This window comes from Camellia sinensis, chromosome 1, assembly GCF_055761805.1.
Source record: "Camellia sinensis isolate YWXY chromosome 1, ASM5576180v1, whole genome shotgun sequence".
Taxonomy (NCBI): domain Eukaryota; kingdom Viridiplantae; phylum Streptophyta; class Magnoliopsida; order Ericales; family Theaceae; genus Camellia; species Camellia sinensis.
In genome coordinates, this window is record NC_138961.1 from 73,117,884 (window position 1) to 73,145,676 (window position 27,793).

Here is a 27,793-nt window from a genome sequence, read left to right on the forward strand (position 1 = left end):
TTCTGCACCTCCCTTCTCTTCATCATTATTGTCTAGCCAAATAAGATGAAAGCTACCTCCCTTCCCTTCCCCTTATACTCTACACTTCCCTTTAGTCCCTCTCATGTGTATCCACACACAGTTATTAGGCTCTATTGGGAAATAATTTTGGAGATATGCTGAGGAGGCTAGTAGCTTTTGGAGGAGGGTGGTGGATTATAAGTTTGGATCAAAGAGGTGAGGGAATCGTGGGATTGAGCTAGATAGAGGGATCCAACTTCCAAGTGTTGGTTAGATTTCTTTATTCACGACATTTGTGATAGTGAATGGCCAGAATGTTAGATTCTAGCCTGGTTGTTGGTGTTATATTCAATTGTCAATGGCCTTTTGGGAACAATAACTTGGCCGTGACAAAAATGATTTGGTTTCAGAGTTTGTGTATTAATGATGTCTGATTTGGTTAGAGCCTTTGCTCATTCAGCCTATTCAAGATTAGGAATTGAAGGCGTGGATACTTTTGTTAAGATACTCTATGGTGTGTTGGTCCGTGTGGATTAAAAGGATGAGATGGAAAGGTAATGGGAAGTTCCTTAGTGAAATCAGATATATCTCTTTTGTGCAATGGTAATGATGGCGTTTTCTGTTGGAAGGGTATTTGAAAAGTGGGAGTGCCCACTAAGGTGTCTTTCTTCCTATGGACTGCTGCGCTTGTCTTTTTTCTTAACCTATAGATAATTTGGGGGATTGTTATTCACCCCTTAACTGTATTGTATCTATAGGGAGGTGAAGGAGTTGGTAAGTCAATTATTGCTCCACTAGGATGTGTCAAGGGACTTGTGGAGCTTATTATTTTCTACTTTTGGTGTTGAGTGGGTGATGCAGGCTACTACAAATGAGTTCTATGAATGATGGACTGGTGAGTGTTCGTCTGACAAGGAATGGAAGGGTTGGGTGGTGGTGGCACCTATCCGTTGAATGTGGTGTATTTGGAGGGTGGGGGAGTCACTGTACCTTCAAGATTAAAGCTTAAGAAAGTTCATACATTTAATTTTGGCTCACGGGGAATTTTTGTGATTATTCTTCACCTTTAATAGATTTTATAGAACATATTTTTGTGAAGGCTGTAGTTTTTTTGTACATTGTGTGTACAGTGGTTGTAACCATTTAGCACTCCTAAAATTTTATCGTACTTGTCCCGAGAAAAGGGGGTTCTATTGGGGCAAATTACAAATCTATTTTACTTTTGGCAAGGCATGCCTTGACTAAGAAAGACAACTGCTAAGGAGTCACCTCAATGCCTTCACTACAATGATTGAATGCGAGGAGGATTGATACTATGAGTTAATTCGTGTCTTTGGATCAAGAGAGGGGGTCAATATTGATTTTGTTTGTTGTTGGACTAAAGCCAACAAACAACCATGATGTACAAGATATATGATGTTGCATATTTCATTTTTTGTTTTATATGCTATTTCTTCTTTCCCTCTGATTTTGGTTTGTTGAGGATTCTGAATCTGTAAGAAATAATGTATAGAGAAAGAGAGAGAATAAATTGTATGTATTATTATTGATTGATATATTTATATAAATTACAATGATTCATGATTCCTATATATAGAAGAGGGTGAGTGTGTAGTAGGTAAGGAGTAGGTGAAGTGGAGGTGGTAGTGGTGTAGTGGGTTAGGTTTAGTGGAGTAGGTGAGGTGGTAGTGGTGTAGTGGGTTAGGTTTAGTGGAGTAGGTGAGGTGGTAGTGGTGTAGTGGGTTAGGTTTAGTGGAGTAGGTTTAAGTGGGTGAAGTAGGTGGAGAGTAGGTGGATTTTAACAGCCCCCCGCAAACTCAAGGGGGATAGGAACTAACCAACTTGAGTTTGGAGAGAGTAACAAAACAAGAAAATACATAAAAATAAAAAAGGATAGGAGACACTGTATGGTCGTGTCAGACCATTGGTGAAGACACTGAATGGTGGTGTCATAACGTTGTAGAGGACACTGTATGGGGGTGTCATAACGTTGTAGAGGACACTGTATGGGGGTGTCATAACGTTGTAGAGGACACTGTATGGTGGTGTCATAACGGTGTAGAGGACACTGGATGGCGGTGTCAGACCGATGTAGAAGACAGTTTATGGGGTCATGTCGGACCGTTGTAGCAGACAATGTTGTGACAGTTGTTGTGACAGTTTACAGAGTCTTGCTGGACCCTTGTAGAAACTAACCGGAATCAATGTCGGGACAGTTTACAGAGTCTTGTCGGACCCTTGAAGGAGCTAACCGGAATCAATGTCGGGACAGTTTACAGAGTCTTGTCGGACCCATAAAGGAGCTAACCGGAATCAATGTCGGGACAGTTTACAGAGTCTTGTCGGACCCTTAAAAAGTCGCACCCTCAAAAGTTGTGCCCAATCTTTCAAAAGGCGTGCCATCAAAAGGCGTGCCCAATCCATAAAAAAGGCGTGCCATCAAAAGGCGTGCCCAATCCATAAAAAGACGTGCCATCAAAAGGCGAGCCCAAGTCATAAAAAGATGTGCCGGACATGATGGCGAGGCACGTGAGTGCCTTGACTGGCGCGCCCGTTTGTCGTCTGGCGTCAAGTGGCGCGCGATACGCGTGGTTGCCTCGCTATTTAACCAAGGTTGATGCTGAGGCTGAGGCAGACAAAAAAACTTCTGAAAATCCTCTGAAAACAACTCTTCCTTTGCTGAGAAAGAAACTCTGTAATACTCTGTAACCAACCCGTCTCTGAAACACTCAGCAACATGGCCTCTTCTTCCCGTCCAGCTACCCAGAACATGGCCTCCTCTTCCCGTGGTCTGCTCACGCTCTTTCCAGAACTGAACGAGTCCACAAGAGAAATAACTGGTGCGGTGGCCAGTGAACCTCAACCAAACACCTCTGGTTTTGCTCCGTTGAACTTTCCGATGCGGTCGGTGGAGCAAAAAATGGCGGTGCAGTCGGATGTGGAGGCCAATCAGTATACCTTGAAGTCATGTGTGGAAACCATGACTGCGGTTACAAATTTGTCGAACCGGCTGCAGAGTAGGACAAATGAGGTGCAGCAGTTAAACGCCCAACTGGCTCTGCTCCAACGCATGTATAAGGATGCGCGAGCAGAGATAAGTGTGCTAAAGGCGGAAAACAAAGAGCTGAAGCGGAAGGCCAGTTTTATGTTCCGATTTGGAGGGCCGCCATATGCTGCAGTGGAGGAGCAGGGAGTAGTGATCATGCCCAGTGGAGTGGGAAACACGGAGGCAACACCGGCAAGGGCCGCCCAAGACGGTGGCAAGAAGAAAAGACCGGCGGAATAGGCGAGAAGAAAAATCCCACTGTTCCGATTTGTGTTGGTTGTGTTTTGTTTTGTTTTGTGTTTTTTTATTTTTATTTTTTTTTTATTTTTATTTTTTTTTTATGGTGTAAAATGCTGATCGGGGTTGATCCCCGGCATGAAGAAATGACAAGTTTGTAAAATGTTTTTTTTTTTTTTTTTTTTTTTTTTTTTTTTTTGGGGGGAGTGTTTTGTTGAAAAAATAAAAATAAAATGAAAGAAAACAAGGGAGAAAGAAAATAGATAAAAAATATTTATAGATGGATTATATGAAAAACATCAGTGCGATTGTTTCAAAATAGAGTGGGGTATTTAAAAAAGAGGAAAAGTGACTTGGAAAAAATAAATAAAAATAAGTGATTTTTGAAATCAAATGGAGGAGAGAGAGGGACAAACCCATGTGATAAAGTGGAGAGAGAGTCGGTGAGTGGGGTGCAAAAGGTGAAGGAGAAATGATGGATTGAAAATGGTTTGGGTCAAAAGTGGACACTGTTAGTGGGGAACATATGTGCATTGATTATTTGATATAATAATAATAATAATAATAAAAATAAAAAGTTAGAACAGTTGGAGAGAATGAGTGGAGTATGGTAAGGGTTTCATCCAAAGCCAAAATTCCTGCAGCGAATCACTTCGCAAATCCTAGCATGAGCTTTTTCTCTTTCCAGGCTTATTCATGAATTTCCTGGTGATTTCAAGAGCCTCTGGTGGCATTGTTGCAGAGAACACCCCAACCTGGATTTTGGGTGGCAGCAACTGAGAACACCCCAACCTGGATTTTGGGTGGCAGCAACTGGAAAATATCATAGATCTGATTTTTTAAAAACCTCGTGACAGCATTTCATCAGCTTCATCCAAGACAAACATGTTGATGTAAACAGGGCGAAGTGATTGTCTCCGCAACATGTTAAACACACGACCAGGAGTACCAACAACAACATGAACCCCACTGGAGAGAATGCGCTGATCTTCGCGCACACTAGTCCCTCCAACACAAGCATGAACCTTCACACTTTGCTGGGCAAGTTCAAGAGTGGGTGGAAGAACCAAAGCTTGGCACTCAACCAAGCTATAATCTAGCTGCTGCAGAATTCCAGAGCAGAATGTTGCAGTGTTTCCAGTTCCAGACTGTCTCGTCATATGAGGTGAAGAATTCTTCTCCATTAGCCTCACACATGACTACAGTTGCACAAATCTTTGTTGATTTTATCAGCGGAATAGGTTGAGGTCCGGCGGGCGGCTAAGGTGAGGTTGCCGCCCGCCGGGGAAGCGAAAATACTAGGTTTTAAATCAGCTCTGATACCATGTAAGAAATAATGTATAGAGAAAGAGAGAGAATAAATTGTATGTATTATTATTGATTGATATATTTATATAAATTACAATGATTCATGATTCCTATATATAGAAGAGGGTGAGTGTGTAGTAGGTAAGGAGTAGGTGAAGTGGAGGTGGTAGTGGTGTAGTGGGTTAGGTTTAGTGGAGTAGGTGAGGTGGTAGTGGTGTAGTGGGTTAGGTTTAGTGGAGTAGGTGAGGTGGTAGTGGTGTAGTGGGTTAGGTTTAGTGGAGTAGGTTTAAGTGGGTGAAGTAGGTGGAGAGTAGGTGGATTTTAACATTTTTTCCAAAGTTTGACATCTTCTATTTTGTATTTCTTCATATTTACTGTTACCTAAGTAGTATGGACACTCCTAAGAAAGTGGAGTATCCGTGCCTGTGAGACCCAACACATGGATAGTTGATGAGATCCAACGAAGAGATGACCTTGGCTCCTGTAAATCTGCAAGGCAGCATAGTCGGTGCCACCCAACTGAGGTTGCCAGCCGGAGACACTCTGATGATAAAGTTAGCCCCAAAATCAGAGAAGGAAGATGAAAAAAAATGAAGATTGTTTGTGTGCTGTCTGGCAAAGAGATGAACATACCTCCACTTGGGATGCCCTCCCTTTATATAGATGGGGGGTGTGATATTTGTTTGGGTTGGACCCATTGTAGGTCTTGTTTGGGTTAGTCCCAATAAGCTGATATATATTTTTTTTTGGCTCCCACAATTACGCCAAAACTTTCATTGTCTGCGATAGAAGGAATGAGAGTTTTTATTGCTGAACTACACTGTTCAAATAGATGTTAGATTTCTTGATAAAGAACACTCTGGATAAATGAATAAAATGAATGGATGAATGATTGTATGAATGCATGTATGGTTGAATGTATGGCAAATATATGTATAACTATATGTATATAAGGGAGGGGCGAGCTAAAGCCCAGTGAGTGATACTAGTATAGAGGTTCAATGAATAATGTCTATCATAGGTCTAACATAGGAACCCCTTAGGTTTACATCAGAGATCTCTGTAATGATGGGCCACAGTATTATTACCCTCTGGCGAGGGCCATAGGTCGCAGTATTATATCCCTTGGGCAAGGGCCGTAGGCCGTAGTATTCAAGGTTCTGAAAAACGGTTGCGGTCGCCGTAACGATGGCGGTGATGCGGTTGCGGTTGCGGGGTGTAAAGGCCGTAGTGTAACAGTTGTGGTAACCGGAACCGTGAATTTTTTTATTTTTTACACAATTTGAAAAAACTTACCAATACGCATATTTTTTTTCCATGATCATATTTATTGGGTTAAAAATAAATATTGATCAATTTTTGTAAATTTTTAAGTATGATCCAATATGTTTTATATTTTTAAATCACTATAAACTGAGTTTTTTATATTTTATTTTAATAATTAATGACTTTATATTATACAAAAAATCAATCACTAATAATTATATATAAGATAAACAATGACAAAAGTAAGAGGATAAATAAGAGCCTAAATATATATATATATACACATATTTTAACCAAGCCAAATAGATAATGACCACACTTATTATTATTATTATTATTTTCAAACAATTTATAGATAGACACACACAAACGAAATGGTTTAGTGATAGTAGTTGAATAGAATAGCATAGGTCTTACAGTTTCAACAAATCAATAACATGTTCTTCATCTTGCCTTTTCTCTCTCTCTCTTTTGCTCCTCCATTTTCTCTCTTTATCTTCCCTCTTCTCTCTATCCCTCTTCCCCCATTTTCAGCTTTTTTTTGTGTGTTTTTTCGAAAGAAACAGTTTGGAACTGTTACGTAACGGTGTGTAACAGGCCGTTACGACTTTTACGGCACCATTACGACCGCTACGGCAGCTGCTACGGCCGACACACCTGTGAATCTCAATCACACTACAAAAACGGCCATAACGGGTGGCGGTAACTGCCAAAACCATTACGTAACGGTGTTACGTAATGGTTGCGGCCGCCTTTTAAAACCTTGGCATTATTATATCCCTCGGGTGAGGGTCGTAGACCGTGGTATTATGTCCCTCGGGTGAGGGCCGTAGGCCACGGTATTATATCCCCCGGGCGAGGGTTGCACTAAGGATGCCATAATGACTATATGAATGTTCTGCTTCGAATTCGGAGATTTTTACTGATGGCACTTCGTGCCAAGTGCAAAGATTGCGCCATATTCGAAGACTTTAGCTGATTTTAAGTGGCGAGCAATTGCCAACATTGCAAGGATTTGGAGTAATGCATCTTGTGTCATTGATTGCCTGTATCAAATGAGGTAGACTTGTTAATCACAAATAAGTGAAAAGTGGAAAAAAGTACGCCAATGGTTGAGCATTAAAAAATAGCATTGTAGCATTGCACCGTTGTAAGGAATTGCCGAGTAGATTTTGAAAGCAAATTGCCGACTTGTTTGAGTTGAGTTCGGCCTGTCCCATATATTTGCCCCATTGCTTTCGAATGACATTGTTTAGTCGGAAGGAAATAAAAATGGAGTCTGCCAAAAGTGCCGAGTTAAACCGAGAAAGCCGAGAACAAATTGTGGAAGTGGATTCCTAGCCTCATGGCGGTTGAATGGAATTTGTTATTCAGAAGGAATTCATAACGAGTTTGGTGGTTATATAGTTGAGAAGTTGCCAAATATTTGTTGAAGTTGGCATTGATCAAACTGTAGGCTTGGCGACAAAAATATTGTTTGGGCGGCGATAGATATGTGGCAGGGCATATGAAATAGACAAATTTTTGGTATGAAATTTGCAAAATTAGACTATACGGACGTGTTCAGAAAGCACCAAATAGCTGGAAACGACTTTTGGATCGTTGGAATCGGATGTGGATAGTTGTGAGACCCAGAAATTGTGAGACCCAGAAAATCCTCACATGGATAGTTGATGAGATCCAATGAAGAGATGACCTTGGCTCCTGTAAATCTGCAAGGCAGCATAGTCGGTGCCACCCAACCGAGGTTGTCAACCGGAGACACTCCGATAATAAAGTTAGCCCTAGAATTAGAGAAGGAAGATGAAGAAAAATGAAGAGTGTTTGTGTGCTGTCTGACAGAGAGATGAACATACCTCCACTTGGGATGCCCTCCCTTTATATAGATGGGGGGTGGTGTGATATTTGTTTGGGCTGGACCCATTGTAAGCTTTGTTTGGGTTAGCCCCAATAAGTTGATGTATATTTTTTTCTGGCTCCCACAGTGCCGTTTCCATGTCGAACACCGGCACTCGATGCACACTTCCCGACACGTGTCCGAAAATTGTCAAAACGTGTGCTATTTTCTAAAAAGGTCGGACACTCGTATCCATTGTTTAAACACACGTGTCCACTGATTAAACATACATGAAACTAATAGTTTGAACTAAATAAGTTAGGATACAATAATAAAAGAAAAAAACAATATATCTTCGTGCATGTTCCCCATGTGTCGTGTCCTACATTTTTTGAAAATTTGCATGTCGTCGTGTCTGTGTCGTGTCGCGTGTCCGTGCTTCTTAGGTTACTAAATTATCTATTGTCCTTTTCTTCCCCATAATGCCATTTTCATTACCTCAAATCCATCACCATGAAATTTCATATTTGTAATTGCAATATAGGCGTGCCAGAAAGCCCAAGAGTTGAGATGGAACAAATTTCAGAGAAATGCCACTCTTTTGAAGAGACAGTTGACTTGGCGGTATGAGTTTTCCGCATAACCATATTGTGCTTATTTTTCAGAATTCTGTTTTTTAAAATAATTTATTCACCCCACTGGGAAGCCCCCTAAACCTCTGCAGGATTATTTTCTCAACTATTTCATAATCAATTATTGTTTGCAACCAGATTTAACAGCCTTCTGGGAAACAAAGGAATCAGTGGGCATGTTAAAGTTAGTTATGAAGATGAGACACTTTCAATGGAGGTAAGCAATTTGCATCATAGTGGTATATGTTCTTGTGGCTGTGGTAATTTGTCCTGGAGTATACAAAAATGAGATTTTTTTTTGGCTATATTTGCTTCTAATTAACTGGGTTTATCAAAGTTGACTATGTGAGCTTTATCTTGATTCTACTTCTCTTTGTAGGTGAAGATGCCCCAAGATGCATCAAATAACAATGTTCGTGACACTAGAGGGCTCTCAGGTTTGTTCAATTTCATATACTCCATACCATACCATAGTTTCTGTGACCTCTATATGCTTTTTGGAAATTCAACTGATTCTTAGATTTGATTATTTTTCTGGCTCTAATCATGCTGGCTGATAAAGGATAGGACATTATAAGTTGTGCTATTGGATAAATCTCAACAATAGGTTTGCACCTGCTTGTCCCCGGCAGCAGTGGAATACACACGAGATCTATATATCGTTCTAATAGACGAAAGGGGCTCTCAAATCTACAAGAAAGAGAGAATCTTAAATCCACAAGGAAGAGAAACTCTGAATATTATTATTAAAAATATGTTTGTCCTTGGGCTTAAATTGGTATTGATAATAAACTATGCCTTGGAGACCAAGCTATCTAAAAATTAGGAAACCACTATCTAAACTAATTCTTGGAAAATATGTAACCTAAAAATTAGGAAAACAAAGTCAATGAAAATTAATGAACCTAATAATTCTTGGAATATTCATACCAAATTACTACATTCCTAATAAAATACTAATTCCCAAATTGTAAAAATAAAAATATAGAAACTCTTCAAATGTTGTCCTACATCAAAAAGGCAATAGGAAAAAATGAAACCCAAACCCCTTTCTCCCCTCTTTGTTCACCACAACCAAAAAACAAAAGCTTTATCTATACTTGGAATATTTCTTAAACATTGGAGTCATACAAGAATACAATCTTGCTTCCTAACTTAATAAAAAAATTTAGCTAACACTTGGTTTTTAAAGTTTTATGTGATGTTTGTAATTGATGGTTTATTAGGTGGGGAACGTTCTTACTCTACATTATGCTTTGCACTAGCTCTGCATGAAATGACAGAAGCCCCTTTTCGAGCTATGGACGAATTTGATGTCTTCATGGTAAGTTCTTACTGAAAATGATCATTTGCTAATGCCAGATAGATATCCAGATAATAGGTTTTATGGATTATATTTGTTGAATTGTGAAGAAAAAAGACCACTTCAATGATTTCCTTATTTTACATTGATATTCAGGATGCCGTTAGCCGGAAAATCAGCTTAGAAGCTCTTGTGGATTTTTCGTTGAGACATGGATCCCAATGGATATTTATCACTCCTCATGACATCAGGTAATGGTGTTAGCATTGTTTTTTACTTGGGCTTAATTATGTGGGCACCCCCTCAACTTCAAAACTGTACATTTGGATAGTTGGACTCATCGTGTGCATCATCATGAGAGAAAGAAACTCCTTCTAGAAGGGTGGCATTTGTACGATTTTTTATAGTTGGTTGAAGGACTTATCGCATGAATCAGCCTGAGAGAAAGAAACTCCTAGAAGGGTGGCATTTGTATGATTTTTTTTATTTATTTATAAAAAAATAATAATAATAATAATTTGGGGGTTAAAATGTATAGTTTTGAAGTTGAGGGGATAGTAAGTGATATTCAGTGATAGTAGAGGGAGTGTCTGTGTATAAACAATTTGATTTGATGTTCCTGCTATTTCAAAAAGTAATTGCTATCTCTCCGCATTGTGATGTGTTTTGGGTTAACATTTGTGTTTTTTGTGAAAGCACATTTGGCCTCCTTGATGCTGAAAGAATTGTCTGGGAAAGGTCTTTATTAGGGCAAGATGTAAAATCCTTTGTTCGCACATGAATTTTACACATATGCGTGCACTTGAGCTCACACATCTTTGTTTTATAGGGTTTTTTTTTTTTTTTTTGGAACAAAGTCTTTGTTTTATAGGTTTTGACTGATAGATTAGCACTAGTCCCCAAAGCTAAGTTGCTTGGAAATTGGTCCAACAATGTATATGATACAACCCTGTCTTGAACATGGAGATGCAAACGTCCAAACATATGGAGAAACAAATGCAAACAGAGAGACTTAAATCCAAGACTTCTCCTAATGGACCTAATCTGAGCTAAAATACCGTGATAATATTAACCACTAGTACCAAAAGCTTTAGTTGTTGGGAAAGAGACCCAAGAATGCATATCAAGCTCACCAACAGTGACAAAGGTCTTTTGCCTTGCACTTGAAACCCTATGGATGAAATAGTATGACTGTGAGTGACTCTATCTGCTACTTGATATGTGTACAAGAACTCAAAATCATAAGAATAGACTAGAAGCCCTGTGGATGAAATAGTATAACTATAAATTATTCTATCTGGTACTTAATATGTGTGCAAGAACTCAAAATCACAGGAATAGATCACAACTTTTCCCTTGGACTGAAAAGCGAGGGAGAGGGAAAGGGGGAAGGAAAAGTTCACGTGAGTTTTTCGGTTTCAAACATTAAATATTGTTGTTCTTGTGTTAAGCATAAGAGGCACTAGTATGCCTTGACAAAATAAAATAGGGCAACTGAAGTACAACGATAGCATTTTTTTTTTTGTCTTTTCGATCAGCAACAAAAGGGATTTTATTAGTAAAAGAGAAGGAAATGAGAAGATGACAAGTTATCCACTTCAAGTTCAACAGTCATTACACCAATTTACGTCACATCACAGATCGCATCATTGACTCGGGTTTGCATTATGTTTTAGAAATAGTGAATTTCATTGACATGAATTAAACAGTTTCAAGATTTGGTTTTTGTTTTCTTAATCAATGTTGTTAAATTTTAAGTGCAAGAACAATGTTAATGTATTTGGTTGTGGTAGATGTGCTTGTGCATCTTGGAGTAGAATTCAGCAAATTCCCTCATCTTTAATATTGAGCAGTTCTGCATTTCAATTCGTGCTTCTAATGTTTAAGACAGACTTGAACCTATGAAGCATTATTGAGTAGATAAATATTTTCTTTAGTATATACTAATTCTAACTACTATGTACAGTTTATGTTCTGATGCCATGAAATCATGGAGAAGGTGATTCGGAAATTGTGTAAGATTGACCATTATTGATTTTTTGAAACATTGATGCAAGAGCTCTTTTAGAAGAATTACAAGTTTATTTGATGTAGTGCTACCTGTTATATATGCTATTTATGTGGGTGTCTTTTGTTTATTTTACTATTACCTGGGTGCTGGGCTCTATTTTTGGCATCCCAAGTTTGTGGATCTCATTTTGTTCAAGGCATACATATCTATGTTCTCTCTTTTGTTGTCATATGGATTGGTGGATCATGTCTTTATGGATGATGAATTCTTATTATCTATTGTTGTTGACATGTATATATTAAATTTTGGTAGCTGAACCATCATGTAAATCTTGCAATGTTTGTCTTCTGTTTTATTTTTCCTGTGCTTTGTTGGTAATGAATGTTTTACTTCTATCTGTGCAAGAAAAATTGATGTACATTTAAGGTTCCTTTTTTTAATTATAAATGTTCTCTTGTAGTCAAGTTAATTGGTTAGCTTTTGATTGGACTTTGTATTGAAGTTTCTGGCGTTGCCTATGATCAGGGATAATGTGTTGGCCGTTCGTAGGTATTCAAATGGTATCGTCTCCTGATTCTTAGAAATGACACCTCATCGCTGCCATTTAGTGCACAATCTTAACCGTTCATCTTCCTAGGTTTCTATAAACACCGATGCCCATACTAATGATTAGCATAACGTGACACTTCATCCATTTTGCCATCACCATGGGCAATTCCCCAGTATACGATAAATGGACTCTTCCATGGCAAATCACTTGTAATTGTCAGCAGTTCTGATTCTCATCCTTTACACTTGGAATTTATGTGCCAGTTTAGCATCATTGGGCATAATTGCAGCATTGAACTGATATTTAAATTGTAACTTAAGCAGATGTTAGACTCGACTCTACATTCTTCTCTCATTTAAGATGTATGAAACTAAAATCTGGTGCTTTTTTTGATTCAGCATGGTGAAGCAGGGGGAGAGGATAAAGAGGCAGCAAATGGCGGCCCCTCGTTCATGATTATCATCAGCAGCAATTTCTTCTTTTTAAATATTTTGATTGATTGTATGCTATATATTTTTCTGCACTTGATATGTAGAGAGTTTATTTTAATTATTTTTTTCTCGGTGTTTTATTGTCCAAGACTTATTGCCAAGTGCATCTATTGTATTTAGCGATGGAAGCAGTACATTTGCTTCAGATTATATATATGTGTGTGTGTGGATTTGGGCGTGGAATGGGTGCTTTCTGTGGACTGTTGTCATTTTACACTATGCATTGTCAAGAAAAAAAGAGGCACTCGAGCCCGCTTGGTACCGGGTCCAATCCTTCTACATTGCACATTTGTACACGAACGAGTATCCATGCTTTGGCACCTGATGCAACGGCTCCTGGTGTAACCAGAAGCACTGGTTTAACATTGTTACGTATTCCATTAGGAATCACAGATTTTTTTGGTCCATCACATCACATATTCATGTGACTGTCTTGGTACTCTTGAAAGATGTTCCATTTGCTCGTAGCTACCTTTGGAAATGAAACATAGCAATTTTTTCAAACAAAAGGGAACCAACTCTCGAGTATGTCACTTGGAAAACTTTGTTAAAATGTTTTGGCAGCTCTTGAAAACTATGTAAATCATCAAAAGTTCATTCGAACACCTTAAAAAATAGGGAAAACTTGTTGGCTAAGTCTGATTGACTAAATTTGTTGATCAAATGCAAAGATCAGGAGTATTATTGAAGGTCCTCAAAGAAGCGTAAATATTTTTAGAAATGGAAGCGATCTTCTCTATCGTTTTCTTGAAAGAGCTGAAACTGGCATCAATTCAAGAAAAAGAAGTATAGAGGCAGAAGGAAGTTATAACAGATGTGACACAACGCTAATGTGGCTTAAATCATGATTGATCTATGCTTAATTGGCTCCAAACATAAGAGTAGGATTGAATGAGTAATTCCAACCAAACATGATAGCTCAGTTTTGGTTTTCAAGGTGTAAATATAAATACTCAATCGGGAAAAAAAACAATTGAGAAAAACTCATTGAAAATTTTGAACTCAATTTACATGCAGGACGTTTTTCTCGTGGGTGAATTGTTCTTACTATTATACTATGAAAATGGCTTATAATACTTTTATTTTTTGGAAAACTTGAAATTATCCCTCATTGTTTACTCCATGTGTTGTTCGCTCATCATTTAGAAATAATTACTTAATTCTGGGATTTGTGAAATAAAGTGTAGTATTAGAAATTGTCATTTTTAGCAGTAAGTGTGAAATAGGTGTGTGGGGAGATTATGTGCTTATATCTAATTATAATAGGGGTAAATCACACTTTATTTTCAATTTTAAAAAATGGCCACGGTCTAAAAAATGAGTTTAGTTATGTACAATGGCTATTTTGGTCTTGTATAAAATGTAATTACGATCATTGGAAAGGATGATAGAATTATGTTAGTTATACTAGCTATTGGAAAGAATATAATGAACGTTATTAGTGCATACGACTCCCAAGTAGAACTAGATAATCAAACTAAAAGAGATTTTTTAGACCAAATGGATGAAGTATTACAGGAGATATCCATAGGAAAAAGCTCTTTATAGGTGGTGATTTTAACGGCCATGTATGAATAGGTAAATTAGGATATAAAAGGGTGTGACTGAAGAAAATATTTTAGATTTTGCGTTAGCTTCTGATCTGAAAGTAGAATATGGTAACCTTTAAGAGTAGGCTAATTAGGAGCTAAATATATTACTTTTTAGTAAAATGCAACGACTGTAAGTTGATTTCTAGAGAGAGCCTAACGTCTTAATATAAGATTTTGGTATTAAATTTATGCTGTAAAGGGAAATACCAAGTTAGGAAGGATAGTGGACGTCGTAGGACGAGATGGCGAGGCCTAAAAGAAGATAAATTAGAAATATTTAAGAATAGAATGAATAAAAAAGATACTTAGGACTTGGAAGATGGTTCTAACACTATATGAAACTTGATAGTCAATTGTATAAGGAGAATCTCAAGAGAAGTTCTTGGAGAGTCAAAAGAAAAAAGACCTAACTCTAGGGAAACTTGGTGGTGAAGGGAAGAGGTTTAAGCGATAATAAAGACGAAAAAAGAGTGCTTTTAAAAAGTGATAGAATAATAAAACTGTGAAAAACTTAAGAGTTACAGATTGGCTAATAAGGAGATCAAAAAATAGTGAGAGAGACTAAGTTGAAAGCTTGTGATGACTTATATACTAGACTAGATAGTAAGGAGGGAGAGAAGAGGATATACAAACTTGCTAAGATAAGAGAGAGAAAAACAAGTGACTTTGATCAGGTTAAGTGCATCAAGAGTGATGATTCTAAAATGTTGGTAAAGGGTGAAGAGATGAAGGAGAGATTAAAGAACTATTTTGAGAAATTGTTAAATGATAAACATATAAACAGGTCAAAAAGGGAGGAAGTAGACAGTAATAAGGAAAACCAAGACTACATGTTCTATCGTAGAATTAGAAACTTTGAAGTAGATATTGCACTTAAGAAGATGAAATTAAATAAGGATTTAGGACTCGATGATATCCTTATCGAAGCTTGGAAATGTTTGGGTAAGAAGGGGGTGGCTTGGTTGACTTTGTTATTTAATAAGATTTTGTTGATTAGGAGAATGCTACAGGAGTAGAGGAAAAGTATCTTAGTACCAATTTATAAGAATAAAGAAAATGTCCAGAATTGCAACAACTATAGAAGAATCAAGCTAGTGTGTCATATAATGAAAGTGTCGACGAGAGTAATAGAATGTTGATTGCGAGTTATAACAGAGGTGTCAAAGAATCAATTTGGGTTTATGGTTGATAGGTCAATAATAGAAACGATCTACCTTTTGAGAAGAGTAATAGAAAAATATAAAGAAAAGAAAAGAGACATTCATATGATTTTTGTCGACCTTGAGAAAGCATTTGATAAAATGTCTTGGGATATAATCTGGTAGGTGTTAGAGAAGAAATGGGTGACAAGATTACATTAATGTGATTAAGGATATCTACAAATGTGTGGTGACCACTATTAGATCTTTGGCTGGAGAGACAAGTGAATTTTCAATTACTGTAGGGTTATACTAAGAGTTAAGTCCTTATCTTTTTGCTTAGATGTGTTAACGAGAAATATCCAAAATGATGTGCCATGGTGTTTGTTTTTTGCAGATGATATTGTGTTAGTGGATGAGATTATAGAATGAGTTAATACTAAGTTGGGGACTTGGAAAGAAGCATTTGAATCTAAAGGATTTAGGATAAACAGAACTAAAATAAAGTACATGGAATGTAATTTTAGTAACAGTAACAATAGAAGCAGAGAAGTGAAGATTGAGGACTAAGCACTGCCTAAGAGTAAACATTTTTGTTATTTATAATTGATTATTCCAACGGATGGGGAGACTGGAGCAGATGTGGTCCATAGAATTAAGGCATAGTACTTTAAGTGGAGGAGTCTATCTAAGGTACTGTGCGATAAACGAGTACCCACTAAATTAAAAGAAAAGTTTTATAAAACAGTTATTAGACCAGCATGCAAAGGTGGATGTGTGGCAAGACTAAAAAAAACAAAGTTAGGAATGAGTATATTCGAGAATAGATAGGAGTAATACTGATAGAACATAAGTTGAGGAAGAATATATTGAGATGGTTTAGTCATATACAACAGAGACCAACGGAGACGGTAGTGAAGAGATGCGATACAGTGATGATATATGAAAGTATTAGGGGAAGGAGTAAACCAGATTGACATGGTCTAGTGTAGTAAATAGAGATATAAGTCTCCTTAATTTGACTAACGATATGACTTTGGATAGAGTCAAATGAAGAAGAAGGATTCATGCAGCCAACCCTATTTGATAGGACTTAAGATTTGGTTTGATTTGATTTGGTTTAGTTTAAATTGTTAAAGGTATGTTTTTGTTCACAAATCACATGAGCTTATATGATTTATTTTCAAATATCGGTAAAATAAACTTTGCCCTTTAGTTTTTGGAGTTGATTGAATCCAATTACAAAGTTGGAGTTAAAAGACATTTAATATATTTATAAGAAAGGGCATTTTAAATATTTCAGCCAGAAATGACAAAGTTAGAACAAAACTGATGAGAGCTTCTATATACACACACCTAATCCCCTCAATACACACACTTTATGATATTTAATTTTATTACAATTTTATCCCTAAGTGAAATTACTATTTTAGACATCTACCAAATTCAAAAGTCTCAATGCACACATCCAGACTTCACGTTGAAGCTGAAGCTCCTCCAGGTTCGGCTTCTTCCATTGTGGTAGAAGTGAATGCATTCATTCATTAAGCTCCAAGTTCAGCTTCTTTCATTGAGCTAGAAGTGAAAGCACTCATTCTTCAAGTTCAAAGTTTTGCTTCTTCTATTAAGGTCCAAGTTCATAGCTTCTCAACCTTCCTCATTCGTAGCTTCTTCCTCATTCATCATTGTTATGGAGGATTTGCCTTCTGAAAATCAGCAAATAAGTGTTTATGAGAAACATAGCGAAAGGAATGTGAGTTTCTTTCATTTTTTTTTTTCCAGCGTCGTTCGAATAACCAGAGCCGAATTGTGTTATTTGGTTCGGAAATCTACCACCGAAATAATTATTTATTTTCGGAAGTTGTTGTCCAAACAAAGTAATAAATTTCGGAAGTTGTTGTTCGAACAAATTATTTAATTTCAGAAGTTGTTGTCCGAACAAAATTAACTTTTACAACATTCAACTTTCGAAAGTTGAAAATAAATTCGGACAACTACTTTCGAATGAAGTAAAAAAAAAATTTTGCAATCTGTATACCAAATTTACAGTTTCGAATTGCAAATTAATCTTTATAATGCCATTAAAAATTTGTAATGTTATACAAAACATGCAGAAATATGTGTCAACTCAAGGAAGTCAGGTTTGCGCAAATTTTGTGTTGGATTACACCACTCAATTCATAACTGAATAGGTTCACTCAACGAAATTATAATGATTATGTTTCGAATTGCTCACCAAATGTAAATGTTTGATAATATTTATTTAACTTTGTAGGTATTCAAAAGTAAGGATGAATTGCTCAACTGGGTACGTGAAGTTGGAAAGAGAAATGGTTTGGTCATTGTAATCAAAATATCAGACTATGGTGGAGGGAAAAAAAGACCCAGGATGTATCTTGCTTGTGAGAGGAGTGGCCAATTTAGAGCAACAAAGAAGTTAAACACATGATGGCAACAATACATCAAGAATAACCGGTACGAAGAAGTGTGGTTGTCCTTTTGATATGAGGGCTCACAGGTTTACTACACATGATGAATGGACATTGACCGTAGTATGCGGATTGCATAATCATCCACCTGCGGAGCATCTTGAGGGACATTCATATGCGGGGAGGCTATCAAAGGATGAGAAAGCATTGTTAATGGATATGTCAAAGAGCATGGTTCGGCCAAAAGAAATCCTAGTAACCTTGAAACAGCAAGATGCCCTCAGTGTAAGCACACTTAAAACCATTTACAATGTACGCCATCGAAACAGGGTGGTACAGAGAGCTGGAAGATCATAGATGCAACACTTATTGGGTGAATTGGCCAAGTATAATTACATTGAGCGCCATCGGTCTGAAGAGTCCACGATGACTGTGACAGACTTGTTTTGGGTACATCCTACCAGTTTGGACTTATTTTGGTCTTTCCAACGTATATTAATTATGGATTGCACATTTAAAACCAACGGATATCAGCTTCCTCTTCTTGAAATTATGGGAGTGACATCAACTGAAATAACATTCTCTGTAGCTTTCGCATACTTACAGTATGAGATTGTCGATAACTATGTATGGGTGTTAGCTACATTGCGTGATGTCATGGATGGGTTTGTTGTGCCAACAGTTATTGTTACTGACAGAGAGCTAGCCTTGATGAATGCCATACAGAAGATATTCCCGAGTGCCAGACATTTACTATGTCGTTGGCATATCAGTAAGAATGTATTGACCAAATGTAAGAAAATGTTTGAGACACAACAGAAATGGGAGAAGTTCAACCATAAGTGGAACTCTTTAGTGTATTCATCTTCTGAAATTCAATACGATGAGCGTCTTAAATCGTTACTTAAGGAATTCAGTAGTTATCCTGATGCAGTCAAATACGTCATGGATACTTGGTTGGTTCCTTACAAGGACAAATTTGTGGCGGCATGGACAGGCACGTGTATGCATTGTGGCAATATTACAACGAACCGGTAAGATTCCTTTTCTTCAATATGTTATTAATAAGTGTCATGTACTTGATTTTAATTTGACTTACATTAAATTCAACAGGGCTGAGAGTGCACATGCAAAACTTAAAAGACAATTGGGTTCATGTCAAGTCTCATTTCAGGCATCATTTGAGAAGATACACAGTCTGCTTGAGTTGTAACACACTGATATCAAGGCTTCATTTGAGAAAAGTCTAACTGTTGTGCAACATCAATTTAAACCTTCTCAGTTCAGGGAGCTACGAGGTAATGTGTCTATCTTTGCATTGGAGTATTTGCTTGTAAAGAGTAAGAGAGCCAATTCCATTGGTATTGATGTTGAAGCTTATGGATGCGTCCTTCGCCACACTCATGGTTTACCTTGTGCCCATGAGATTGCTGACTACATTAGACAAGATCATCCTATACCACTTGCTACCATACACTCACAGTGGAGGCAACTTCATATCTCCATATGCAAGAAAAAAGAGGAAACAGAGGTGACTTGTCATATAGAAGTAGAGTTGTTTGTGAACAAGTTTAATGAAAGTGATAGAACCCTGCAGTTGGAGCTTTTAAAGAAGTTAAAAGAGATTGTATATCCGGGAAGCACTTTTCTTGTTGAGTCGGAGGTGAAGCCCAAAACACGTTCTCGGGATCATAAGAAGATCAATGTTTCTACTCGTTGTGACCCGTGTGCATTTGAGTTGTTGCAATCGGGACATGATTCCTTCTCACCTAGGGACACTCAAATCACTACATTAGCTTCTACTCTACAAACCAAGAAGAAGCGACCTGTTAAGGGAAATGAGAAGGTGAATCCGAAAGGGAAGGTATACATTACAAGAACAATGAAACCTGGTGCATATGTTAATGCTTTCCCTACTGGGTTGAAACCATACATTAAGTTTGTCAAGGATGTAGCTGCAGATGGGAATTGTGGTTTCAGGGCTATAGGTGCTTTAATTGGTCATACAGAAGATGATTGGGCTTAGGTTAGGCGTGATCTATTGGGTGAGCAGCACACACACAAAGAGGAATACATTACACTTTATGGGTCCTATGAAAAGTTTGAAGAATTGACAAGCATATTGTCATACTTTGAAGACAGTCTTGGATACTCACATTGGATGACTATGCTAAACATGGGGCATCTTGTTGCATCATGCTACAATCTTGTGTTATATCACTTGTCTTTACAGCAATATCTCACCTTTTTACCTTTTAGAACAGTGTCAGTACCTCAACTTGATAGACGTGAGATTGCCATTGGGTTTGTCAACGGAAATCATTTCGTCTAGGTATAACAGAAACTTATCAATTGGGTTTGTGCATGTACAAGAAGTTATGAGGTATGACCACTAAGTCAATTGATATTTGGTGCAGGTTTTGTTGCAGCCAAGCCATCCAATTCCTCCTATTGCCACTAATTGGAGAAAATACCGTCACCCTTGCGCTGTCGACTGGGATGATGCATATGTGCGTCACATTCAACATTTCAAGGACATTATTCATGATAATGTAGCTACTCGAGAGACTTTTGATGTTGTTGATGTCGCATGACACATGTATGCATTTGACAATGTTAGAATTATGGAAGAAATTAATGGATGTATTTTTGATGTTGTTGTGTTATGTTTTGCAATGTGGATTGAATGCTATTGACCATTGTTATCATTCCATTGTAATAAGAAAATATCATTTACAAAATCAACGACCATTGTTATCATTCCATTCTAATAATAAAATGTCATTACAATACCATTGTTGCCATTCCATTCTAATAAGAAAATATTAACCACTGTTACCATTACAACAATGTCATCTTACAAAAAACACCAAAAAAAATTCATCAACTAACAAAATAACATGTAACAAAATAACATGTCACGAATCAGCTGTATGCCTACGCCTAGGCCTACAACTGTATGTCAATGTCGAAGATGGAAAGCGACCTCCAGCAGAACTAGGTCCAGCTTCGTCAATGTGCTGACCTTCAAGGACATGCGTCATACTCTCGATAGCCTGGTAAAGTCGATAAGGATATCGAATCCCCTTCTCATAACCAGCGTCAATAATAGGATGTGAAATTTGCAGTGCATGTGCAATACGCTGCATTTGAAAAGAATATCACATTTTAGGGAACATATCAGAAAATAAAAAGTAAGTTACATATGCATAAGAGAGGATAATAGATTACATCTGCATGTTCGCTGAAATCCTGATGGTCATGGACACGCGGTTCATCAGTGTGCTCAACATATAGGTGCGTGATATTCTTATAGCAATCCATGTAACCCGATACACATTCCCAAGGCTGACGAACTGGTGTGCTCCTCCGTTGCTCAGATAACACGTGGTTATCCCAAGCCTCCCAGATCCTATCCAAGTATCTATACATGACTGTATATCGTGCGGATATGTTGCCTCACGCACCACGACTGGGAGCTAGCGGTGCATCTGGGATGGTTTGAACCCTGCCAAACTGCCTCAGAACTCTATCTGGATGATAGGGTTCGACAACGTCTAAGAACTTTAAGCATCCATGGTAGAACGTAACTGGGTTACATGGATGCCGGTCTCTGCAGCTGTGGTATGGATCCCAAATAACCTGTAAACGTAAAGTGTTTTTGAATTAAAGTATATAAAGGGTAAGATAAATGGAAAGTATTAAAATTATCTTAGGATGAGTAAACTTACATCAGTAGCCACCAAACTGTCAAGCTCGGCTCGAAAAGATTTCAAATGATCAATAGAGGAACCCGCCTCTCTCCTAGATGCCCAATGGTACACGTGTGGCATGTCTTCATTGTAACCCATGTTCTGGTGAGGTCGGAATGCTCGGAAGTGCTCATAAATCCACGCCTCCAAAAGAGTCATATAACCACCCATTTGCTTAACCCCAGACCGGCTAGCATACCCCAACTGTCTGTATAAAAATGCTAATGCAGCAGCACCCCAGGCGTAAGTATGAATGGATCCCAAATCCATCAATAAGCCAAGGTAAACAACAGGAACCCTACCACTACTCTTGTTACTGAAGAGTGTACATCCTAACAGAAACAATAAATAAGCTCTAGCAGCGCACTGTATAGCCTCCTCGGGGTCTGAATCTGTGACACCAGCAAACTGACTTCGCAACCACTCAAGCCTGACTGAATTGCCACCAGCAGAAGAAACCTCTTCATATGTTGCACGTTCAGTAATCCCCAAGCCATAAACGAGTAATGTAACTCCATGATGATCTGTCACATCTGGTACGTTGACTGATTTGCCTACAATGGGAAGGTCAAGAATAGTGCCAACATCATCCAGGGTCAAGGTCATCTCACCAACTGTCATGTGAAATGTGTTCGTCTCAGGTTGCCATCTCTCAACAAAACTGGAGATTAAAAGCTTGTTGACGAACCGATAAGTGCAACGAGCTAACTGTGATAGCCCAGACTGCTCAATAATGGCTTTGAATCTGGTGTTGTTCTCTACAGACCACCATGGCCATGCAAGGATCTTGGAAGAGTGATTATGACACTTTAGGGGCCCTCGTTCCTATAACACAAATGATATCTCATTAGAAACTACCATACAACAGAAAAAAAAAAAAAAAAAAAAAAAAAAAAAACTCATATACAAATGAATTTTACTTTTACTGAGAAATGTTTACCTCCCCGTGCCAAATAGCTGCAGCCACATGACTATTGAAACTCTGCAATGTTGATGGATCAGTCGGTCCACCTGAAAAAGCATGAGTAAGGTACTCTTCCTAGACAGTAGGAGAATCGGGTAAAGAGGCGTCCTCCACAACAATGTCAGGCATATCATCACCTTCAACAAGTCTTTGGCTTCGGCTTCTACTTTGACTGGCACTGGGGATATCATATTCTACCGAAACTGGATCACGACCTCGACCACGACCTCGACCTCATCCTCGCCCACGCCCTTGTCCCCGTTCATGGTCAACATCCAATTCACGACGTCGTCTATTTGAAGCAGTAGGTGGGATACGTTGTTGATATTCAAAATCCATATTCTCTGCAAAAATTAATATACCCAAACAAAATAAAATTAAAAAAAAAATAATCGATGCTAGTGCATTACTAATGCTCTTATTCCCTAATTCTATCCCCAAACAAAGCTATACCATTTTTCAATTCCATGTTAGTACCCATTGAAGCTCAATATGAGATTACCACAAATGTAAAAATAATACACAAAAGAAGGGAGAGAGAGAGAGAGAGGGGAAAAAAAACACTGTTTGGAAGTTGAATACCGAAAGTATATATACTGTTCGGAAGTTGAAATCTGAAACAAAAAATTAATTTTGGAAGTTGATTGTTGTTTGAATTTAATGTATTCGGAAGTTGACTGCCAAAATAATCAAAAAGTTTCAGAAACCTACTGTTGAAATAAATCATCAATTTTGGATTCCTACTTCCGAACAAATTCCTTAATTTCGGAAACCCAGTTCTGAACGGTTTGTTTACGATCCGTGGGCCTTCGTTCGTTTTCAAAATGAAAAAAACAAAACTTTACGTTGCAAATCTTCAACCTTAATGATTCAAAAGTAAACTCACCTAATGAGGATGAAAATGTGATGGAATGCTTCAATGGGATGCAGCTTTGTGGATGAAATGCTTCAATGTATTTGCACACCTGGGTTGCACACGGTAAGCTTCTATGTGATGGAATGCTTCAATGTATTTGCACACGGTAAGCTTCAATGGGTGTGTATATCCTCAAGGTTGAAGATGTAGCTCAGCTTCAATGAGTGTGTGTATTTGCACCGTTGAGAGAGCTGGGTTTGGGGTCGGGGATGTGTGTCTGTGTGTGTATGAGGGTAAATGTGGAATGAACCGTGTGTGTAGTGAGTAAACTAATTAAGAATTAATTTTTTTTGGTGTGTGTAATGAGAAGGATGTGCAAAGAGAGTATTTGGTGTGTGTAAATAGATGCTCCCAGATGGATGAACATATATAAATTAGAAATATTCCATTATGATAAGAGATTTTTTTTTTTTTTTTTTTGAAGAGAATTGCTAGCGACACTGAAAAGTCACATAATAGACAAAAGGGTGTATAACCATTGTATTTATTTTGTGATTGTTTTTAATGTCTGTAGTATTTTGTAATTTATTTATTTATTTCTTTATTTATTTATTTTCTATGTCCTCAGCAAATTTGTTTTTGAAACTTCCGAGACGGGTCGAATAACAAAGGTAAATTACATTAACGCTTCTTGATGTTTCTATTTAATATAAATTTTTTTTAGGTTTAAAAAATTACATTTTTTTTTTTGAGATTTATAATCTCATTATAAATTATCCTTTGAATTACTAATGTAATACACTAAATTTTTTTAAATAATCATTTTGCATCATAACTACATTATATAATTTTTCATCATTAAATTCTACTTGAACATATTTTTATTGAGTGATGATATACAAATAAAAATTTTATATAAAATTTTCAAACACAATGATATAATTTAATGGTGGCCTTTCACTTTAAAGCAAAATACTCATAAACATTATTTATATTTACGACATTACTATCACAACATTTTTATAATTTTTTTGTATAAATTTTTATATATGAATAAAAAAATTTATTTTCATTTCCACTAATATTTTTCTTTCTTGTCTATTCACCCACATTTATTACAATATTACCAAATACCTTCATTCACATTTATTACAGTATTACTGAATTTTTATATTTTGTATTTGGTGAATTTAAAAAAAATTACAAAATATTATACTTTTAAGTATATTTAGATTAGGTATATCTAGAAAATAAAAAAATTATTTAAAATATTAAAAAAATATTCTGTAAATATAAAAATACGCAAAAAAATATTTTAAAAAAATATGTATTTGTGTGAGTTAAACTAAAGAAGATGATTGTTATTTCTCTTGAAATGATATGAACAAAATATCAATATTATTTTATTATTTTATATATACAAAGGCTAAGGGCAAATACACCATTTTAATCTGACATGAGGGTAAGTATAATTTTTCAAAAGTGAAGAAAAAATCTGTATTAAATAGAAATCTCAAAAGGTGTAAGTGTAATTTATCCAAAAAATAATAGTAAAAATATAAATAAATAAATAAATTAGAAAATCTAATATGAAAAAATTACTGATGGGTCATGCTTGCTATCATAAAGTTTTGAATTCTGAATCAGGACACTTTAAACATATAATCAGCGCTTAAGTCCTAAATTTAAAATTAAAAAAAATATATATATATATATATATATTATTAATTTGCATAGTATTATTGCTCATAAAACAAACAACAAAACCATACAGATAGATACATACATGTGAGGTGTGTAAAATAACTACAAAGAAATGCATGTGACCGGCAAATCTTCGTGAACCCAACTAAGATCTTACACTGCATACAAATCTCACTAAGATAATAGAGAGAGAGAGAGAGAGAGAGAGAGAGAGAGAGAGAGAGTAGCTGGACTCTATTTTATTTATTTATAATATAAATATAAATATATAGCATATTAGTTCAGGCCTATTAATGCAACTATTAATTAATCTGTACTCTATTTTGTCGGTCAATATGTATATTGATCAGGCCTATTAATGCAACTATTAATTAATGAATAATATTAAATATATCAATTAATATATTAATTAGTATATTAATAGATAATGTAACATAATTTTAAAAAATTTAATTATTTGCAATTTGTATAATAGATATGATCATTAACAATGATATAACACTAGGTGGTATACTAGTGTGTACATTAATTGGTATATGTAACACCACCGTTAATTAATCTGTATGTAGCACCACCGTTAATTAATCTGTGCTCTATTTTGTGGGTTAATATGTATATTTAGAATAGGGGTGACTGTTGTGCGGTTTATAAGAATTATTTCAGATTTTGTTTTAATGATTTGAATTGTTCAATTTTTAAAGAATATCAAGTAAAATATATTTGTAAAAAATTAAGTTGATCGGATACAAATAAACCCTTCATCAACTCGCATTTGTATATATATAAAAAAAATAAATGGTGAATTACATTAACGGTTCCTGTGGTTTGGGACTTGTATTACTTTAGGGGGGCTTCTATCTACACACACCAAATCCCCTCTATACACACACTTAATGATATTTATTTTTATTACAATTTTATCTCTAAGTGAAATTACTATTTTAGACATCATACCCAATTCAAAACGTCTCTATGCACATCCATCCAAACTTCACATCCGTTGAAGCTCCAAGTTCGTAGCTTCTTCCATTGAAGCTGTTGAAGTTGTTGAATTCTTCCTCATTCATCATACATTAAGCTAGAAGGGAAAGCATCAACCTTCCTCATTCATTATACATTAAGCTAGAACGGAAAGCATCAACCTTCCTCATTCGTAGCTTCTTCCTCATTCATCATTGTTATGGAGGATTTGTCTTCTGAAAATCAGCAAATAAATGTTTATGAGAAACATAACGAAGGAAATGTGAGTTTCTCTTGTTTTTTTTTTTTTTTCCAGCGTCGTTTGGATAACCAGAGTCGAATTATATTATTTTATTAGGAAATCTACTACTGAAATAAGTATTTAATTTCGGAAGTTGCTGTCCGTAAAATGTCTTTAATTTCGGAATTTGTTGTCCGAAATAAGTTAACTTTTACAACATTCAACTTCCGAAATTTTAAAATTAATTCGGACAACTACTTTCGAAAGTTAGCATTTTGTTCAACACTGTACTTCCAAATGAAGTAAAAAAAAAAAAAAAAAATTCCCATTTTATATTCCAAATTTGCAAACTGCATACCAAATTTACAATTTCGAATTGCAAATTAATCTTTATAATGCCATTAAAAATTAGTAATGTTATACAAGACATGTAGGAATATGTGTCAACTCAAGGAAGTCAGGTTTGCGCGGATTTTGTGTTGGATTACACTACTCAATTCACAACTGAACAGGTTGACTCTACGAAATTATAATGATTATGTTTCGAATTGCTCAACAAATGTAAATGTTTGATAATATTTATTTGACTTTGTAGGTATTCAAAAGTAAGGATAAATTGCTCAACTGGGTACGTGAAGTTGAAAAGAGAAATGGTTTGGTCATTGTAATCAAAACATCAGACTACGGTGGAGGGAAAAAAAGACCCAGGATGTATCTTGCTTGTGAGAGGAGTAGCCAATATAGAGCGACAAAGAAGTTAAAACATGATGGCAACAATACATCAAGAATAACCGGTACAAAGAAGTGTGGTTGTGCTTTTGATATGAGGGCTCACAGGTTTACCACACATGATGAATGGACATTGACTATAGTATGCGGATTGCATAACTATCCACCCGCGGAGCACCTTGTGGGACATTCATATGCGGGGAGGCTATCAAAGGATGAGAAAGCATTGTTAATGGATATGTCAAAGAGCATGGTTCTGCCAAAAGAAATCCTAGTAACCTTGAAACAGCGAGATGCCGTCAATGTAAGCACACTTAAAACCATTTACAATGTACGCCATCGAAATAGGGTGGTACAGAGAGCTAGAAGATCACAGATACAACACTTATTGGGTGAATTGGCCAAGTATAATTACATTGAGCGCCATCGGTCTGAAGAGTCCACGATGACTGTGACAGACTTGTTTTGGGCACATCTTACCAGTTTGGACTTATTTCGGTCTTTTCCACGTATATTAATTATGGATTGCACATATAAAACCAACATATATCGTTTTCCTCTTCTTGAAATTGTGGGAGTGACATCAACTGAAATGACTTTCCCTGTAGCTTTCGCATACTTACAGTATGAGAGGGCCGATAACTATGTGTGGGTGTTAGCTACATTACGTGATGTCATAGATGGTTTTGTTGTGCCAGCAATTATTGTTACTGACAGAGAGCTAGCCTTGATGAATGCCATATAGA

The 27,793-nt window shown here is 36.6% G+C and overlaps 3 protein-coding genes across 4 annotated transcripts in view; all 3 read left to right on the forward strand.

Annotated features, from left to right (window-relative positions):
• LOC114289088 (structural maintenance of chromosomes protein 6B) overlaps nt 1-12,864 on the forward strand; it is a 125,332-nt gene extending 112,468 nt beyond the window's left edge. For both annotated transcript variants that reach the window (XR_014336165.1, XM_082879520.1), the window contains exons 23-28: nt 8,239-8,318; nt 8,465-8,543; nt 8,706-8,763; nt 9,553-9,650; nt 9,786-9,880; nt 12,589-12,864. Coding sequence is in view for 1 of the 2 variants with exons in the window: in XM_082879520.1 (XP_082735646.1) it covers nt 8,239-8,318; nt 8,465-8,543; nt 8,706-8,763; nt 9,553-9,650; nt 9,786-9,880; nt 12,589-12,646 (468 nt within the window). In the remaining variant the exon portion in view is untranslated. The remainder of the gene's footprint in view (nt 1-8,238; nt 8,319-8,464; nt 8,544-8,705; nt 8,764-9,552; nt 9,651-9,785; nt 9,881-12,588) is intronic.
• A 5,478-nt stretch (nt 12,865-18,342) lies between these two features.
• Nucleotides 18,343-19,867, forward strand: LOC145801954 (uncharacterized). The gene is made up of 3 exons (XM_082893944.1): nt 18,343-18,838; nt 18,955-19,037; nt 19,124-19,867. Exons 1-3 carry the CDS (start codon nt 18,343-18,345, stop codon nt 19,865-19,867), a joined length of 1,323 nt encoding a protein of 440 aa, XP_082750070.1.
• A 7,160-nt stretch (nt 19,868-27,027) lies between these two features.
• LOC114289097 (uncharacterized) lies at nt 27,028-27,792 on the forward strand. The gene has a single exon (XM_028232753.2). The coding sequence runs from the start codon at nt 27,028-27,030 to the stop codon at nt 27,790-27,792; it is 765 nt and encodes a 254-aa protein (XP_028088554.2).
• Nucleotide 27,793: the final 1 nt, after the last annotated feature.